The sequence below is a fragment of the Netta rufina genome (genome assembly GCF_964035555.1).
Source record: "Netta rufina genome assembly, chromosome: 21".
NCBI lineage: Eukaryota > Metazoa > Chordata > Aves > Anseriformes > Anatidae > Netta > Netta rufina.
The window spans coordinates 11,723,701-11,742,228 of NC_140145.1; the positions used below are offsets into that span (position 1 = coordinate 11,723,701).

The 18,528-nt window shown below is 60.4% G+C and overlaps 1 protein-coding gene across 2 annotated transcripts; it reads right to left on the minus strand.

The window, feature by feature from the left end:
- Positions 1-945: 945 nt before the first annotated feature.
- On the minus strand, positions 946-17,637 carry CCDC92B (coiled-coil domain containing 92B). Of its 2 annotated transcripts, none has more exons than XM_084299372.1 (4): positions 17,510-17,637; positions 10,962-11,115; positions 7,227-7,274; positions 946-4,292 (listed from the first exon to the last, which is right to left on the minus strand). In XM_084299372.1, the coding sequence occupies exons 1-4, from the start codon at positions 17,552-17,554 to the stop codon at positions 3,643-3,645; spliced, it is 897 nt and encodes a 298-aa protein (XP_084155498.1). In that variant the 5' UTR covers positions 17,555-17,637; the 3' UTR covers positions 946-3,642. The 2 variants fall into 2 exon arrangements, with proteins under 2 accessions (XP_084155498.1, XP_084155499.1); XM_084299373.1 differs by lacking the exon at positions 17,510-17,637 and adding an exon at positions 16,939-17,044.
- Between the last annotated feature and the right edge of the window lie 891 nt (positions 17,638-18,528).

Below are 18,528 nucleotides of genomic sequence, written 5' to 3' on the forward strand. Positions count from 1 at the left end.
GCCCCCCACCCAAGTCCGGTGGCAGCCCCGGCCCCTCGAGGTGCTGGTTCCTCCTGGCCAAGCGCAGCCTCTGGGGGCTGGGGAGCCTCTGAGCTATTTGGGCCCTCACAACCGCACCTTCAAAGCGGAGAGGGGAAGGATATAGCCAGGAGCGCTTAGATTAGCCCTAGCAAGCACATTCAGAAAATATGGCTTTTTAATTAACAGGGTCAAGAGGGAGAGCTTCCCGACCAGCCCGCCCGGGGCTAGAGCCAGACGAGGGGAGCGTGCGAGTCACCAGGACTGGCTCTGCCTGCCAGGGCTCGGCGCAGCTCCTCCGCCTGTGCTGCGGGTTGTGCAACGTGAGGCATCCCTTCCTCAGAGAGATTTCAGAAGAGTAATAACGCAAAGAAAAGGGGATTAACAAATCCAACGCACCAAAACCATTAGGGTTTGCACAGCTGCAGAACAAAACCAGCGGGTACAGGAACGGTGCCCGGCTGTTAGTCTGCACACAGAGACTTGTCAGCACATTGTGTTTTATATATATATAAGATATTGTTTAACAACTGAGCATTATTGCTATGCATCCATTTCCAGTCTAATCATTAAGCTTTACGAGTCAACATTACACATTGCTTGTTCCATACAAAGCATGTAGGTGTCAGCAGTTACACTCCTCGGTCTATACGTGTCTATGCACAGAGCTATACAGCGCAGGTTTAAGCTACGTTAACCATTTCGCCTCCCAAGGAGTCTGACAGCACGGGACAAATGCAGCCGGCAGGTCGCTGCTTTGTCCCCAAGCCGGGGACCCGGGGGTCAGTCAGAGGCTGCCCGCGTCCCTGCTGCCCCCCTGGGCTCGCTGCGTCCAACAGCGGCCGACTTAACAAAATAGGAATGCTGCCTCCTTGCTCTTTTTTTTTTTTTTGATTTTTTTTTTGATCTCTGATCATTTTATATAAATACAAAGATTAAAATAATTTATTTCAACATAATTTCTATTACAATCATACAGTGTATTCCCCTCAAAGCAAGTGCACGTATGTATATATGTATATATATTTGTGTATATATAGTACTCTAGAGCTTCCCCTCCAGGAGTAGCAGCAGCAGTGACTGAAGTAGGTGCAGTGCACAGAGCTGGTCCCCAGGCTCGGGGGTGAGGATCCCCCAGGAAGCGCAGGCCTAGCCCCAAACACCTCCATCTCGTAGGCCTGCGGGGGGGACCAGGAGGCTCTGCACACCCGAGGGCTGCAAGCGGGGACTCGCAGCGTCCTGCTCCGGGCCCCGCTGCCTTTCCCTGTTCATCCACGCTGCTGGGGTGCTGGGAAGGGCAGAAGTCATGGGGGCACCGGGATGAGATGAGATGAACTCCTCCAGCCAGCTGCTAATTACTGGTGAAGAGGGAGGGATCCTGCAGCTCCCACAGGGTTGCTTCATTTACATTGCTAGGCACTAAAAATGCTGATTGCTAGGAAGGTATTTACAGAGAATAGGAAGGTATTTACACTCCCTCCCCTTTTTAATGCTTAGGTCAGTCACGACCACCATGATTTTATCAACGATTTTATAATAAAAACGCAACACACTCTGTGTATCGGGATTGTCTAGAAACGAGGGGGAAGGCCGCTGCGCAAACCACAGCCAAAGTAACGCTCGGCTGAACGGCGCAGAGGTTTCTTTACCCTCTCACATTAAAATAAAACCAAGCCTGCAGCACACAGCCGGGTCCGAGGCCCACGAGGCGCCTCACCACGACACGCGCTGCCGCTCGGCCCCGCGGGCAGGCCGCACCGGGGGAGCGTGGCCCAGCCGGGCACAGGCCCCGTGGGCACAGCCCAGCCCTGAGCTGTCCCCGGGGCTGCTGTGTCGGGGGGATCCTCGCAAATTCGGGATGTGCTTAGAGATCGGTAACGGCCAGGGGCAGCGCTGGGGGGTGCCTCGCCTCCAAATCCCAGCACTTCACCGGGCAGGTTCGCGACACAGGCAGAGAAAAGGTGCAAAAGCCGCTCATTTCTGTCCTGCCGGTGCAGAGGGTATGCTTGGGGGCTGTTTGAACCATCCAAAGGGCTGGCCCGGGGACTGTTACTGAGAATCTCGTAAAAGCATTTTAATATATAAACACTGAGCTACAAAAATAGAGACCTCTGACTGTGTGAGCGCTCTGCGGGCGAGCTCGAGGTGGGTTCAGCCCGGCTGCTGCAGGACGGTGCTTTCCAGGGGCTTCAAACTGAACTCGAGGGGATGGGCTCTGAGGCAGCACACGGCTTCCTCCTGCCCGCACCGGGCATCGCCCTGCAGGACATGGGGCTGTGCTGCGCCCTGGGCACTTCGCTCCCAGACACTGCCCCATGTCCTGACAGCGCAAGGCTCAGGGAAGTGAGGGCTGGCACCCAAACCGCCTGGCTCCTGGTTACCTGCGGGGCTCCTTAGGTCCCACTGGAGCCCCCAGGCCAGCCCTGCCCCCTGCCCCGCTTCTTCCTGTCCCAGTTTCTGCTCGTCCACATTTAGGGTACACCTCTGCTTCAGAGCAGCTGAAGCCGTTGGTTTGGTCTGAAGTCAGGCGAGGCAGAAGGGGCCAACACTGAGTGCTGGCACAAGCCGTGGTGCTGGGAGGGAGGATGGGCAGCGTGGGAGGACAGCCGGCAGCCCCACAGTGCCTCTTCCTGCTGCTCCCCAGTGCCCGGCTCAGGGAGCTGCAGCACCCAAGGGACGCGGGCGAGGCGGACTGTGCAGCCTGTGCTCCTCACGGGGCTGCCCCTGCGGCTGGTCCTGCCCCAGCAGGGCGGTGGTGCACAAGATCCCACCTTCACCAGCGTCTTGCTGACGTGGTTATTGTCTGTGGTGAAAAAACAACACCTGGCCATGGGAGCAAGCAACAAACACAGCGCTGGTGCACGGCCAGAGCCTGCCCATCGCAGGTGATGTGAGTCAGGAACCTGCTCCAGCAGCACGGGAGAAGCAGCGCCGGGTGCTGCAAGCGGGCGCCTTCCAGCTTGTGGGTCATCTCCATCGGCCTTGTCCCAGCCTGCCAGGTGCATATAACGTGGGGGAAATCTGTGTGACAGTCAGACAAATCCCGCAGAGGGGAGTGGTGACTTGGGACATGGCTGGCACGGCTGCACCGCCCTGCGGAGGGGGAAAACCCCTCCAGTGCCAACGGGGCCGACTGTCACTGGCAACCCCTGGGCACCGAGGGCTGTGCTGGCGGTGTCTGTGCCCCTCCAGCCCAGCCCAGCGGGGGGTGCCTGAGGCAGGGCTGTGCTGAGCCCTGTGCCAAGCCACGGGTCTTTCTGCTGTGCACCCAGTACCCCAGGCCTGGGGAACACGACCGGCGTCTTCTCCAAGGAACAGCAGCAGCAGGAACAGGAGGATCTGCTTGTCTTGGAAACACTACTTTTCTGCCTTTCTTCCCCTGGAAGCTCTGGACAGCTGCTCAGCTGTTCCCCCTTGGCAAGCCTCATGCAGCATCACCACACCGTGCTCTCCGTGCAGCACCGTGGGCTGCTCAGCGGGGAGGGGGTGCGGGCAGGGCACCCACCTTCTGCTGCCTCCTTCCCCTCCTGGGGGACAGGGGCAGCAACCTCGGCCGGCGCCCACCTCAGTGCCGCCGGGCTCAGCGCCTTCCCGGCCGCTCAGGCCGTGCCCACCCCTGGCCGCCTACTCCCGGGCCCGGGCTCCGTGGGGCCCAGACCCTGGCCGCTTGCTGGGCTCGCCCTTGGCTGGCCGGGCTCTGGCTGCGGGCTCCTGGGGGGGTGGCCGGGGGGACCTCTGCACCCGGGGGGCCGCAGCGGTGCTGGCTGTGCCCCGGGCCTCGGCGGGGGGCTCTGGTGGGCGCTGCGGGGCGGGCGGCCGTGTGGTGTAGAGGAAGAGGGCCGGGTCGGGCATGGCGTCGTGCTCCTCACGTGCGGGGTCCCTGGGGTGGGCACCGTCCCCGGGAGGGCGCCGTGGGTGTGCCCGGTGGCCGCGGCGCCGGGGCCTGGCCTCGGGCGGGGGCTGCTCGGCAGGCGGCCGCCCGCTGGCGCGGGGTCCCGGCAGGCGCTGGGCAGTGGCGTGCAGCTGCAGGGAGAGGTAGGCGGCCGCCTCCGTCTGCTTCTGCAGCTCAGTGTCGAGGATGGTGACGCGGTGGCTCCGCCGCTTCAGCTCCTCCAGGAACCTGCGCTCCTTGTTGCGGAGGCTGGAGCGCAGCGCGGCCACCAGGGTCTCCTTGTGGCGCAGCTCCTTGCGCAGCTCCAGGTTGTCCTTCTCCTTCTCCTGCAGCTGGGCTTCCATCGCCCGGCACCTCTCCTCCAGCTCCCGGTCCAGCACGTCTGCAGAGCAAGGCATGGGGGGTTAGGAAGAGGCAGGAGTGGCTCTGCCCAGCAGACAGAGCAGTTCCCCACGTGGGGGTGGCTGTGGGGGCACCAGACCCAGGGGCATGGTTCACAGCACGTCCATGCTGTGCCACCGGGCTGCTCAGGTGCTTTTGGAAACCGTGGCCCGAAAACTCCCCGTGGGCAGCCCACCAGCACATGCAGCCCTTCCCTGTGTTCCGGGGCAAGGCACGAGATCCCCTCTCGATGGGGCTAGTGTACAGGCTGGGACAGAGGAGAAAAACCCAGCAGCAAAGCAATCAACCCAATTTATTGAGTGCTGTTGCTCTCATGCCAAGAGACTGCAGAGCCAGATTAGAGGATAGAGGATGCTAATCCAGGATTACCAGGCAGTCGAGCCATGCTCAGCTGAGGGCCCAGGGAGAAATGGACATACATGCATGTGGCTATTTGTACGGGGGCACGTAAACGTGTTCATTTATTTACGGACACCCAGGAGGAGCCAGGCGCTGCAGCCGAAGCAGCCCTGGGTGCTCCCCACACAGGCGCTGCCCCGCGTCCCCAGCGCCTCGCCCCGCTGTCCCACCCTCGGCTTGGCCTCCGCCTGGTGACGCCAGGGCCCTGCAGGGGTGGCCGGTTCCAGGTGCGAGTGGAAGCGCCCGTGAGCAGCAGCGATCCCGCTGGCATGCAGAGCCCTGGCAGCACAGGGATGTGCCCGCAGTTGCCTACAGGCAGCCGTGGGGTCGGGAGCTGGGGTGCAGCCCCAGGCTGGGCGTGAGGCAGAGGACAGGAGGAGAGGGACCCTGCCGCTGCTGCGCTATGCTCAGTTCCTCCCCGTGCTGCAGCCATTCTCCAGAAGGAAAACCTTTTCCGAAAACAGTTCCCAAGAAGGGTGGCGTGTGCTCAGAGGGAACTGCTGCGCCGCCTCTGGCTGCCCACCCCCTGCAGGGGCTGCAGGCTCACCGCTCCCCATCCTCCGGGGTGTGCTGGGCTCCGGTGAGGTGGGGCGAGGAGGTCGGGGGCGCCCCTTGGCAGCTCCCCAGCAGGGGGGCTCCGGAGCCGGGGCTGCGGCAGCACCGCCCAGCGCAGGCAGCAGGCAGCCAGCTCCTCTCCTGGCTGCGATGCACTCACCACGCCGTCACCCCCGGTTGCTGGTGCCTGACCTGTTCGTCTTCTTCTGCTGCCGGCAGCAGCTGGCTGCCAGCGACGGGGCGCTGACGGGACTTGTTGAAGCAGAGGCGCTGCTCTGAGTGGCAGGTTCCCCGCGGCTCCCACCCGCCACCTCTCCCTACACCCCGCAAGTGATGGGTGCCCTCCCTGCCCCGGCCCTGCTGAGTCACGCCGGTGGCACCCAAAAAAGTGTGATTTCACACCAGCCCTGCACGCTGCTCCCGAGCACCCTGCACCGCTCCAGCCAGCCTGCGTGGGCCCCGTGGCAGCTCCAGCCACGGCTCCCTCACCTGCCTGCGGGGGCACAGCACCAGCCACCCCCCACGCACCCACCCTGCCTTCTGCTCCCCCATAGCAGCATCAAGAGACTGCCTTTAGTAACTGTCCATCCGTAGAGCAATTTGGGTAACAAAACTTTGCATTTCCCTACTCCCTTCTGTCCAATGATCCTGATGGGAGGAGGGGCTGGGGACAGGGCTTGGGGAGCACCGCAGCCACAGCGGGACATCTCTCAGGGCTCCTCCAGGCAGCCTTCAGGACACGCACCGGCCCACTGAGGTATGAGGACTCCCTGTATGAGGACAAGCCCTGCCCCATGGCCACAAGTGTCCCCGTGGGGACCCAGCTCTGCACCAGGCGAGGTGCCCCCGGCAGGCCGGGCTGTGAGCCCCTCCACGCAGCCCTCCCGTGGGGCCGAGGAGGGCAGTGCCCGTCACTGGGACCAGCGCAGCGCACACGGCATGCCCAGGCGCGCTCCCGTGGCTGTGGAAGAGCTCTGCTTTTTATGATACGCTTTGCAACCACTTTATGGCTTCAGCTCTTAAGTGTCTTCTGCAGAGGAAAAATGCTTTCTAATGAGATCTTAAGGGAGGCAGCTGCACGCGGTAATTATTACATGAGTGGCATTTGAAGAGTGATCATTTGATGGCATCTTAATTTAGGTTGTTGCCCCATAAATGTAGCAAATGTGCTCGTACTCCTTCTGAGCTGTTAAAAGGCTGAAGGATGGGCAGAGACCTGCAGGCGGTGCTCACTGCAGATGGTCCCTGCAGCGCGGGCAGGGACACGGGGCTGGGCCCCAGGAGAGGAGGTGGCCACGAGGCTGGGGCAGTAACACCGGGAAGGAGAGCCCGGGGCGGTGCTGGGGGATGCGTTTCTGCAGGGCCTGGGCAGGGGCAGCACGGGCACCCCCCTCGCCACCGACCCACACCGGGACCCAGGGGTCAGCACACTGAGAAATGCGCCTTGGCAGCTCCGCAGCGCTGCTGCCGGCCCACGAGGCTCATGCCAGCCGCTCGCAGACATTCAGGGTGCAGCAGCAATTCTCTCCCCCTTAGTTTGGAAGGTGGGAGATCATTTTGCGGGTCATAGTGAGGAACTGGTGGTGCCGTCAGGATGGTGAGAGGAGCTCAGGGGGTAACTGATAACACCCTTGTTTGCTTTTTCCTGGGGCTCAAGGCTTGGCAGGCTTTGAGACGCTCCCTGGGGGTCCGTGGACTACCCCTAAGGGCTCTGTGTGAGGGGATTAGCAAAGCAAACCCTATGGACGCTTGCTTTCACATGCAAAACCCTTTTTTTTTCTTTTTTTGCACAGACATTTGAGGCTGTTTAATCTCGGTGCTAAGAGGCTGTGAACTGTGCAGGTGGGCTTCCCAGCCGCCCCCAGCCCCACCACCCCCTGAGGACAAGGGACCCCACGCCCCCAGGCTCCGTGCAGGCACCCCGCACACCCCACTGAGCGCATGCAAACCGAGATCCTACCTTGCTGGCGGGCTTCCAGCTCTTTCATTTCAAGGTCGTGGGTCAGCTCTAGGAGAGAAACCAAACGGGGATGAGCCCGAGCCCCTGCCCCTGCTTCCCCTCTCCTGCCGCCCGTGCTGCCGGGGCTGAGCCCTGGCTCCTCTGCCCGGCCACGGCGCCCGCCCCAGCGCTCGCAGCCGCTCCCAAGCCCGGTGCCTGGAGTCCGTGGGTTGTGAGGCAGCCTCGGGACCTGCAGCAGCCCCGCTCCTGGATGTGACTGGTGCAGCTGCAGGTCCTGCCCCAGTGCAGGCTCCCTCACACCCATGGGGCCTTTTTTTTTTTTTTTTTTGGAACCATTTTCGGTGCTTTAAATCAGGGCAAAGAGCAAAGCAACGGACTGAAAATAGACCAAAGTGTAAACTGCTGCCTGAAGTATTTCATAATTTACAGCTTCCAGCCTGCTCTCTCTGCCTCTGCACATTATGCAAGCGGGATGTCCTTGTCCCTGCGCTGTGCCTGGAGCAGGGCGCTGCTGCAGCACCGCGTACCCCACAAAATCCTCTTCAGACCCATCACCGCGCACAGCCAAAGGGCCGAGTCTCCCCCAGGGTCCCCAGCCCCAAAGCACCCAGGGCTCATACAGCAGCTCAGGGACCTGCTGGAGCTCGCCTTTAACCTGTAAATATTTACAATTTCTTTTGGATTCATATGACAGACTACTGGACTAGCAGCAGCTAAGAGAGAAGAAGGAAGGAGCTAACAGCAGTAGTCAGTCATTTTGGAGCTCTTTTTTTTTCTGAATATGAATTCAAATGGTTAATCTTTGCCCTACATTTTTCTTTTAATCTGCTTTCGTGTTGATTCTAATCCTCGTCACTGCCATCCTTCTGAAGCGAAATGCTTGGCTCAGGCTCCTCTGCCCGTCTGTCTTGGAAAACAAATCTGTAGTGAGAATGCAGAAGTAACTGAGAACGTAATACAATTTCTGGAAAGCTTTCAGCACTCCTGACTGCCCCATTGGAAATCAATGGCAGCTGTGTTATTTTTCTGAAGCTAAAATAATGGGTTTGGAGTCTCAGAGATATTCCAAACGAAACCTAAAGCAGTCTCCCGTTTGAGCAGACAGCGTTGCTCTGCTGCATAACGCACAGAGCGGGCTCCTTGCTGCTGGGCCAGTCACGGGGTGCTGCAAACCCCCGCTGGCTGCGGGCTGGATGCGTTCGGTGGCAGCTCTGCCCCGGCTGCTCTGCCCTGGCCTTGCCACAGCGGGACGTGGCTGTGCCCTGGAGGGGCCGCAGCCCGCTCCAGCTCCGTGTTCCTCACCCCTCGCCCACCTCCAAGGGGCTCCCCCCGCCTCCTGGCACCCCACCGGGCGCTGTGGTTGCGCTCTGCAGTGTCCAGGACGCCCTCACCGTGCCCAGGGCCATGCGGTCCCAGAAGTGGGACTCCATCCATGCCCTCGGGAGCAGCCGGGGCCGCAGGGTCTCTGCTGCCCTCTGGACAGCAGGATGCTCCTGTACGCGGGTAGACGTGGGGGAGAGCGGAGGGGCTGCCAGCGCCTTCTCTGCTGCACGTTGCTGATCCACCACGCTGCCTCCACGGATTCCCTCCTGGAAACCCGGCTCTGCTTCCTGCACGAGCTTCCCCTCCTGTTGTTCTGCTAACACTGGGGAACATGCTAATTATTGCCACAAGAGTTGAGCTCATCTTCCAGTAAAAGGAGAAACAGAAGAGTCTGAAAGAATCTATTGCTATTTCTGCTGTGTTTATGCTTCGCAAATAAAATGGGAGTGGGAGGAAAGCCAACTCTGCTCTGTAACGTGAAGTTTATTCCAATAAATGAATCATACCACACTGTTCTTCACTGCATTTATCTTCCTGTAAGCGCTGCGACTGTGGATGCTGGGCTGCAGGGCTTCGCTAGGGCCGGCTTCCCAGCTGACCCCCCGCAATATCTGCGGCCCCGCCGGCCCCTTCCTCCCACCCGTGCTGCTGGGGGAGCGGTGTGGAGCCCAGCGGGTGCCGGGGCCCCCTCCCCAGCTTGCCTTCGTCCCGCTGCCCCACAGCAGCACTGGGTGGCGGAGGCTGCAGAGGACAGAGCACAGCCTGTGCCAGCCCAGGTCCTGAGGCAGAAAAGCTGTGGGTTTATCTACTCAGAGAAGGTCCCTTATCAGCACAGCTATTCTGCTGCCAGATCCAGCCCAGTCTGGTGCTGTGTGCCCTGCACAGCCCCCCTGGGGTCACCTCGTGTGGCATCACTTGGCTCCCTCCCCGAATAGGCGCCCCCAGGGCCCCAGCACCCTGACACTGCCAGGGCTTTGTCAGAGGGCAGCAGCAACACAGAAATCCACTGGGGGCTGGGCTGGCAGCGATGCTGCTCAGACACCGAGGTCACGGTGCAAAAATCCAAGGTCTAACAGCAGATCAGGTGCAGCAATGAGCTACGCACCTGGACCAGATGGGGAAGTGCTGAGTGACCAGTTCACCTCTCATGCAAACTGCATCACAGGGGAGGGCACGGAAAACGTGACCAAAGTCATCCCAGAGCTGCATAGGAGTTCTGCTCCCATTGCTCCTAGCAGAAAGGCGCTGCAGAACTACACATCATGCTCATGGCACAGCACTCATCCAGCCCCACGGTGCTGCCAGTCGGCGCGGCTGGGAAGAGCCGATTGCAAACAACAGACGTGGACGGGGCCATCTCTGCCACGGGTGGCTCTGAACCCCTCAGCGTGATTCAGGCCTGAGAACCCCGCTGTCTCATACTGCCTCATCCTCAGCCTTCCAGATATTAAAAGAAATGAAACACAACAGACAAAGCTGGGGAAGGACGGGGAATAAACCGACAATTTTAGCAATGCCGTCATGTCTCTTTCCCAGGAACCAGTGAGAACGAGAAGCTGGAAGACAATGAGTAATTCGCTGCAGCTGAATTATTGATGAGAGCGCTGGCATGGATTTCAGTGGCAGGCAGAGCAGGGTCGCTGCTGGGCAAGGGGTTTTGTGGGAAAGCCCCCACACCGCGGGGACCTGCCCCCAGCCCAGGCTCCCCGGGGGCCAGGAGGGCGGCAGTGCCTCTGCAGCCCTGCGTGGAGCCGTGCTCCCGGCTGGGAGTGGATGTGCTGGTGCCGTGGGTTCAGCGCTCACACAGCACCGGGCAGCAGACACGGGCACTACCAACAGCATCAGTGCCGAGCTGCTCCGGGCCGGGCCGGCAGGAAAGAGGGGATTTCACAGCTCCAAATAACAGAAAATAATGCACAGTAACAAGATAGAAACAAGAAAATCACATTCCCCTGGTTCTGAAAGTGACTTTGGCACAATCCCGTGTATCCCCATCATCGGTGGAGTTCAGCCCTTTTCCTTCCCTTCATCTACCAGCATCAGGGAGAAAGGAAGAACTGCTTTTACATTTTAACAAACAAAATACCATTGAGGGCACAAATCATAGAAAGAAAAGGCAGGACCACCTTGCTGGCTGATGCTTGTGTTTCTTTTCCTTTCCTTAGCCCAGCGAACACCTCCAGGGGAGCGACTACTGCAGTCAAACTACGGCTGGGTGTGGGCGCACGGCCTGGGCAGAGCGCTGAGCTGGTGGGGCTGATCCTCTTTCAGAAGCCTGCCCCAAGCACTGAGTTAAAACGAAGGAAGAGGGTCCTAATTACGGATTATGAACACGGACTCCTCTCCTATTACCCCCTTTCCTGACACCAGGGCAGACGGCGCCCAGCGGGAGGGGAGGCACCAGGCGCTCACCTGAGCAGTGCTTCTGCAGGCGGAGGATCTCCAGGTGCAGGTCGTGGAGCAGCTCCATCTGCTCCTTCTTCAGGAAAGCGATGTGCCGCTGCACGCTCTGGATCTGGCGCTCCAGGGACACGGTCTCCATCGCAACCGAGCTCGCGGTCCACGCCTGCGGGGAGAGGAGACGGCCTGCCGTCAGACAGCAGCGGCACCGCGGCACCCCGGGAGCGGAGCCGGTCCCGGAGCCCCTGCGGGAGGCAGAGCTGCCGGGCACCGCGGGCACCTGCTCCCCGCTGTCCCCCCCAGGGATGTGGCTGCGGGCAAGGCGGTTCCGTGCAGGGGCTGCGACCCCGCCGGGGGTCCCGCAGGAGCAGCCCCCGAGTCCCCGCACGGCCCCATCCCCGGTGCCAGCTCTCGCTGTGGGCTGGAGAGCTCTGATGCTGCACAAACAGAAAGCGCTGCCGTACGGACAAGTGTGTTGAAACAGCTCGCTTCTATTTTAAATTTGGCCCTGGGAAATCTGTTTTATCACTGAGCAGGATTACATCTGGGACAGGATTGCTTCCTGCTCCCCCCGCGGTCCCCAGGTGGGAGCCACACCAGCGCTGATTTGGGCTGTCACTTGGCAAGCCACGTAATACAAAGCAGCAACTGCAGCAGCAGATCTAGCACATGAAAAATACAATATGCTCAGTCTAATCCAATCAGCGTTACGTGGCGAGGAGCTTCGCGCTGCCTTACAGCCGAAGGAACATCTTCACTGGTAATGCACCCGACAGACGTGCTGCTGCCAGCTCTGTGCCCGGAGCTTGGCCCCAGGGTGCAGGAGTTCATGGCGTGGTAATTGCTCTGTGAAGCAGCCACATGAGCTGCCCACCTGCACCGGGGAGATAAAAATAAACCTCTGGAAGAATCCTTAATTCTGGGAAATACCATTTTGTGTGGATGTGGAATCCGTCCTTATCCCAAACACCGAGCCTGGGAGAAGGGCAACCTGCAGCAAGCTGCTGGACAGGCTGGGATGTTTTTGCCAGGAAGCCCAAGGACAGCACGCTCCATCCTGCCACTGCTACTGCCTGTAGTGGGTTTACGTGGCAAGGTTTTGGTAGCAGGGAGCCATAGGGGTGGTTTCTGTGAGAAAGATCTAGAAGCTGCCCCATGTTTGGGAAGGGCCCCATTGTTTTCCAGATCCGAGCCAATAAGCGATGTTGTTTTGCGCCTCTGTGAGAGCATATTTAAGACAGGGAAAAAACGCTGCACCACACAGCAGCCGGGAGAGTCAGAGGAGTGAGGAACAGCCTTGCGCCAAGGTCAGTGTAGAAGGAGGGGGAGAGGTGCTCCAGGCGCCGGAGCAGAAGTCCCCTGCGGCCTGTGGTGAGGACCATGGTGAAGCAGGATGTCCCCCTGCAGCCCATGGAGTACCACGGTGGAGCAGGGTTCCACGCTGCAGCCCGTGGAGGAGACCACGGTGGAGCAGGTGGCCCTGCACCGACGGAGGCTGCCGCCTGTGGAAGACCCCTGCCGGAGCAGATTCTGGGCCGGACCTGTAGCCCGTGGAGAGGAGCCCACGCAGGAGCAGGTGATCTGGCAGGAGCTGCTGCCCGTAGGGGAGCCAGGTTGGAGCAGTTTTCTCCTGAGGGATGGACCCCGTGGTACGGACCCATATCTGGAGCAGTTCTGGAAGAGCTGCTGCCTGTGGGAAGCCCACGCCGGATCAGTTCATCAAGGACTGCATCCCGTGGGTGGGACCCCACAGCACAGGGGACGAGAGTGACCGAGAAGGAGCGGCAGAGAAGAAGTGCTGTAGACTGACCATAACCCCCATTCCCCGTTCCCCTGCGCCGCTCGGGGGGAGGAGGTGGAAGAGGGTGGATGGGGGGAAGGTGCTTTTGTTTTTTTTTTTTTCCTTTGTTTTCTCACTTCTCTCGCTTGTTAGTTGTAGGCAATAAATCTTACTATCTCCTTATGCCGAGTCTGTTTTGCCCGTTACAATAATTATTGCGTGATTTTCTCGTCCTTATCTCAATCCTTGAGCCCTTTTCACATATTTTCTCCCCATTCCTCTTTGAGGAGGGGGAGTGAGAGAGCGGCTGTGGTGGAGCTCGGCTGCCCACTCGAGCGGAACCACGACACTGCCATCTCCTCGTTCACTCACATCTGATTTTGTGTTTCTCTCAATACGAACTTGAAGACTAAGCAAGTGCTTTAGCTCACGTTTATGAGCAAACCCAGTCCTTTAATGTAGCACATTTTAAGCTAATTCCCACAGCCTAAACCAAATCAAACCCCATTTAAGCTTGATTCCAAAGCAAGTAATCTTGGCAGAGTTCCTAGCTCAAAGCTTTGTTCTTGCCAAGGCCTCCAAAGGTTTGTGGAAACCTTAAGATCAGGTCTCCTATTTCACGAGAAGGGAAGGGGCCGCAGTGAGGCTCCAACCCTGGGAGCACCTTCCCCACTGCCCCTGCTGCGGGGGCATTGCCTGCAGCAGCCCCAGCCCCCTGGGGACCTGCTCCTCCTGCCCCCATGGAAGGTGATGCACTGCCAGCCCACCTCACAGAGCTACAGCCACCAAGAGATACACAGGGAATTTTTAGCTCATTTAAAGCTGAATTTATTTAAGCCTATAAATTCCATATTTATAGGAAACAGCTGCAGGGCTTGGAACAGCGCTGATGTCCTGCAGCTGCCCCCTTCTCCCAGCCCTGGTATAAACCCCCCCAGCACAGCAGTGCTGCTTTCTTCACGGGGGTGCTGTGGTGGGGGAGCTCTGCTTGCACAGGGTGCTGCCCCCCCATATGTGTACAGCTGGGATCTGCATGGCCCTCTGCCTGCTGTGGGGCTGGGGTCCCGGTGGTGTACGGCCAGGGTGCTTGGAGCCAGCTCTGGCACAAGCTGGGTTCTGCTGTGGCTGTCTCCTGCACTGGGGGTACGGGCCTCAAACTGGAGCCGTGTGAGGGGCTTGGGGCCCTCGCTGTGGTCTGCGAGGCTGCAGGAATCTGGCTAAAGCCTGAAATAAGGAAAGCGTGTTATGTGAACTGGCTTTGGCATATGTGGTGGATTGTTATTGGCTATTTTCATGCCTCAGGGAGCTGTTTCTAGTGGCACAATAATGACATGCCTGGTTTTAGGATGGATCTGCTCTTCAGGGAATGAAATGCTCCAAACACTCAATGCATGAATGCTACAGAAAAGCACAAAAAGGCTGGTGTGATACATAAAAGCAACAGATACAGAGGTCCTGCTCCTCGTTTAAGCGCTTATTGTGAGAGGTATGATTTATACCAGCTTAAAGCTTCCCTGTGGAACAATGTCATGTAAGTGGAAATTGCCCTGAATTGGCCCTCCTGTTCCTGCCTGCCTGGATGTAAGGTTCACGTGCTCGGTTCAAAGCAACCAGGGGCATTGCCTGGGACCTCAAGGGACTTGTAGGCCCTCAGTGTTTGTCATTTCAAAGTGGATTTTGGGGGAAAAAATATTGCTCTAGACTTAACATTCTAATCACTCCCATTCTTCTGAATGGCATCATGACGGTTTTGAAGCCTTGTAGGTTAGTTAACTTTTCCTGATGACATCTTAATTAACAGACAAGGTTAAAAGGTCTGTATCCTAATGACTTCCAAGAGAGCTGGCACTTGTTCTGCGTGATGTGAGATGGCAATGAAAGGAGCTGATGCTGGAGGGCGAGGTTACTCGTGCCATCGCAGTGTGCCCTTCTGCAGCCCTGGTGGCGGGGGGGCTGGGGAAGGTGTGCCCCCGCTTCGGAGCAGTTTCTTTAAGGAAGGGGTGGAACCTTTTCTCTGGAAGTGTCAGAAAGTAGGTTGGACGAAGCCCTGGCGGATACGTAGTGCTATTTTCAAGCACTTTGTTCCGTCTGGTTGAGATGTGTTTGGTAGAAATGGCTGGGATCTTTCCACTGAACTTTTCCTCCCCTCCTTTAGGTGGAAAACTATCCATTTATTAACTTAGCATTCCACACGGATCTTGAGCCCTGAACTTTGAAAACCCTGACTCCCTTGAGACTGGTTTCCCCAGTTATGGAGCTTTTCAGAGCCCACAGCTTGGCAGGGATTTCTTCAGCGCCCACCTGAATGCTTCTCCTTTCATGACTCAGGGAGCTGTGGGGCTGCCACAGGGTACATGCGTGCGGCCTCCAGCAGCCCCGCGGCCGTCAGCAGGCAGCACAGACACGAGGCGCAATCCAGGGCCCTGGGCAGGGGCTGTGGGAATGCCCCGGGCAGGAGGTGCCTCTCCCCCAGCCCCTGCCTCTCCATGGAGAGGAGCAATGGTGCCACCCAGCAGCTACCTGGCATCTCTGGGGTACAGGTGATGATGCAAGAGCCAAGAGCTATTGGGGAAGCTGCGATTTAGTTGTGGAGCTTCAATAGCACCTGTAAGCTGCTCGAGCATTTCCGATGTTACTGGCTGTGAACGAACCTTTGCCTTGCCGGGAGGTCCCCACTCAGTACCCAAAAGAACTTCTAAACCGAACTCTCAGCAACTTGTTTTCCCTCCGTTGCTTTTGAAGTTAAGCAGAGATTGCAGCTGCATTGTGAGTGTTTAGTTTGCGGTGCCTCTGGTCATTTCACACAGCGAAATCACCTGGGAGGTGTCGGGAGTTAATAAGGGTTATTTGCTGCTGCTGCCGCCGGCCAACCTCATAACGTGCTACAGAGCCATCCTGTCTGCCAGCTGATGGCCCTGCAGCCTGTGGGTGAGGCAGGGCAGGAGCCTTCAGCCTGACACGAGGCAGAGCGCGGTCACCGGGGGTGCTGAGCACCAGCGCCTCGCCTCAGGAGCACAGCTCCCCATGGGACGGCTGCACTGCTCCGAGCAACGCGAGGGGCTGGGAGCGAGCTGCTCCGATCCCTCCCTCGTGGCTTCAGCCGTGACTTTGTGCTTCCAGGCTGGGGCTAAGCTGCCGAAGCAGCTGCTGGTGGGAGGCCTCACGGGGCTGTGCACTGAGGGGCTTGGGGGAGTCACATAAGAGGTTGCAGCCCCAGCAAAAGTCACTTGCTGTAAAAGCCCAAGGGTAGGCAGTGCTCCCCTCAGTCTGAAGGAGCTCGGTGCCTTGTTTCTGCTAGCTGCGTGTGCACAGCTGGAGAGGAGGCACCCACTGGAGTGGCAGCCGCCCCCAGAGCTGCCCCTGTCCCTGCAGGGCTGTGCCTGCGCAGCCGTCCCTGGTTTGCTGGGGTGTCAGCCCCATGTGTGCCTAGGACTGCTCTGAAATATGTGCCACTTGGGTGCATCCACCCCGACACTACTTTCCTGCCAACCTCAAACCTGTGCCTCTTCAGAAAGCTCCAGGATGTGGCCAAGCACTCCTGGGTCTTGCTGGCCATGCCTCGGGAGGCACTGGTGCCATGCTACGCGTGAGGCACCCAAACATCACCGGGCATTCAAGGGACTTTGCTCTCCAAGCCCGGGCAAGGTGCTGACGGGGAGTGTGGTGGCTCTGGGCTCAGTCCCCACCAGTTTCCCAAGCTGGGTACAGCCGTGAGCGCTGAGCCTTCTCGTGGTGCTGCCCTCCACCTCCACAACGGAGCGTGCTTTACCTCCCTCCAACACTACACTGCAGCCTTCGGGACAGAGGGCACTGGGAATGCTGATCTCAGCAGGGTGTTTCAAGTACTGCTGGAAGCTTGGTGAGGTCTGCAGTTTCATCCCAATTTATCAGAGTTCTTATTTCTCACAAAACAAAGCAAGTTAACCTCTCAAAGTAACTACAGTGACCAACTCAGTTCCCAGTCTGCTCAGAGCTGATCTCCAGCTCATGGACAGCTCGTCTGAGGATTTGCTTCTGAGGCCAAACTGCGCTGGAGTCTGCACGTCAGTCCGAATCCCAGAGCTGTGACCTCAGAAAGCGACCTCAGCCCCTGACGATGCCTTCCAGAGGCAGGGGTGGTTTTGCATCTGTGCATAGCCCAGCACAAACGCGGTCATGCAAAGATGCAGTCTCTGCTCGCATCATTTTTCCTCATAAAGGGCAAATTACCTGGGGAGGCTGAGGGCGCAAACAAGGTTTGCAGGGACAGGTCGATGATTTATCCCGCTGTGGCTCCAGCACACGCAGGGCAGCTCACGGCCACGCCGCAGCCACCCGCGCCGCTCGTCGCTCCTGCTCTCAACGCAAGCAAAACTTCGCAGCGCTGCTGTGGGCGGGAGGGCTGCGCAGCGAGGGGAGCGCGGAAACTTGCGGAAGGTCACGGAGCGGCGGGGCCGGGAGGGGAGACCGGGGGGGGAACCGCGGCCTCGGGGGAGTCGCCGGGAGCGGCCCCGGGGCTCGGCAGCACCGCGCAGCGCCCCCCCCGCCGGCACCGACCGCAGCCTGGGCCCGATGCGAGCGGCACCGGCGGCGCCCGAATCCGGCCGGGGGGGGCCGGGGGGGGCCGGGGGCCGTCCCGTGCTGCCCCCGCGGCTCCGGGGGCGCTGCCGGCGGGGTCGGGCCCGGTGCGGGCCGCGCTCGGCGTCTCCGCGGGGCCCCCCCGTGCGCTGCGCCCCGCGATGCCGCCCTCACCCCCCCGCTGCCGCCCCCCCACACCCCTCCGCCGCCGCCGCCTCCTTACCTCCGGGGAGCGCCGCGGCCCCGCGGGGCGCCCGCTGGGCGTCATGGGGCCGGGCCGGGGCCGGGCCGGGCCGCGCCGGGGCCGGGCCGGGGCCGCTCCGGGCTCCCCGCGCTGCCCGCGCTGCCTGCGGCGGCCCCGCCTCGCCCGGCCCGGCCCGGCCCCGCCGCCCGCCCGCAGCCGTAAACAGGCGGCAACGTGACCGGAACTGGGGCTCGGCCGCCACGAGCGGGGCCCGCGGGGAGCGGGACCGGCCCCGGGGCCGCCCCTCGCGGCCGAGCCCGGCTCCGGGATCGCCCCCCCCGGCCCCGCCGCCGCTGTCCGCGGTGCTGACGGCGCCCGCCCGGCCGCGGCCCCGAGCACGGCGATCGTGGCCCCCCTCCCCCGGGCTGTGCGGGGAGGGACCGGCAACCGCGGGGCGGGGAGCCCGGGGGCGCGGGGGGGCTCCCGGGGCTGTGCCCTGAGGGCCGCCGCTCACCCCGCGGTGTGTGCCCGGGGTGCCTGCGGCCTGCCCGTGCCTCCCGCCGGCAGCTCCCGGCCCCGCACCCCGGGACAGGCAGTGCCCCCGGGCCGGGCCGTGCTGCCCTGGCCCGCGCTGTCCGCACTGCTGTGCCCTCAGCCTGCCGGCAGCTCACAGCCCGCACCGTTGTAGGGCAGCCCGCAGTGACGGCCCCGTGTCGCTGCCATCCCGCGTCCTTTCTCCTCCTTGGATGTCTCCGAGCTCTGACAATGCCTGTGCCACGCACTGCGACCAGGGGTGTGCCATGGGAAACAGCCCTGCTTCCTGCCATGGACAACCGTCCTGCGTGCTGCCCGCAGGCACACGTGCTAGTCCGGGTACAGCGGGGGGGGCTGTAACGTCCCCGTGCTGCAGCAGGCAGAGGACCAGCTCCTTACCTGGTGCTGAGTGCTGTGGCACAGCCTGGCTTGGTGCAAGCTGCTGGCAGAGGGAGGCTGGGCTTGGAATCAGGACTGTTCTATGGAGAGTGAGCTTAATTCACACCAAGAGCAAAATCGTCACA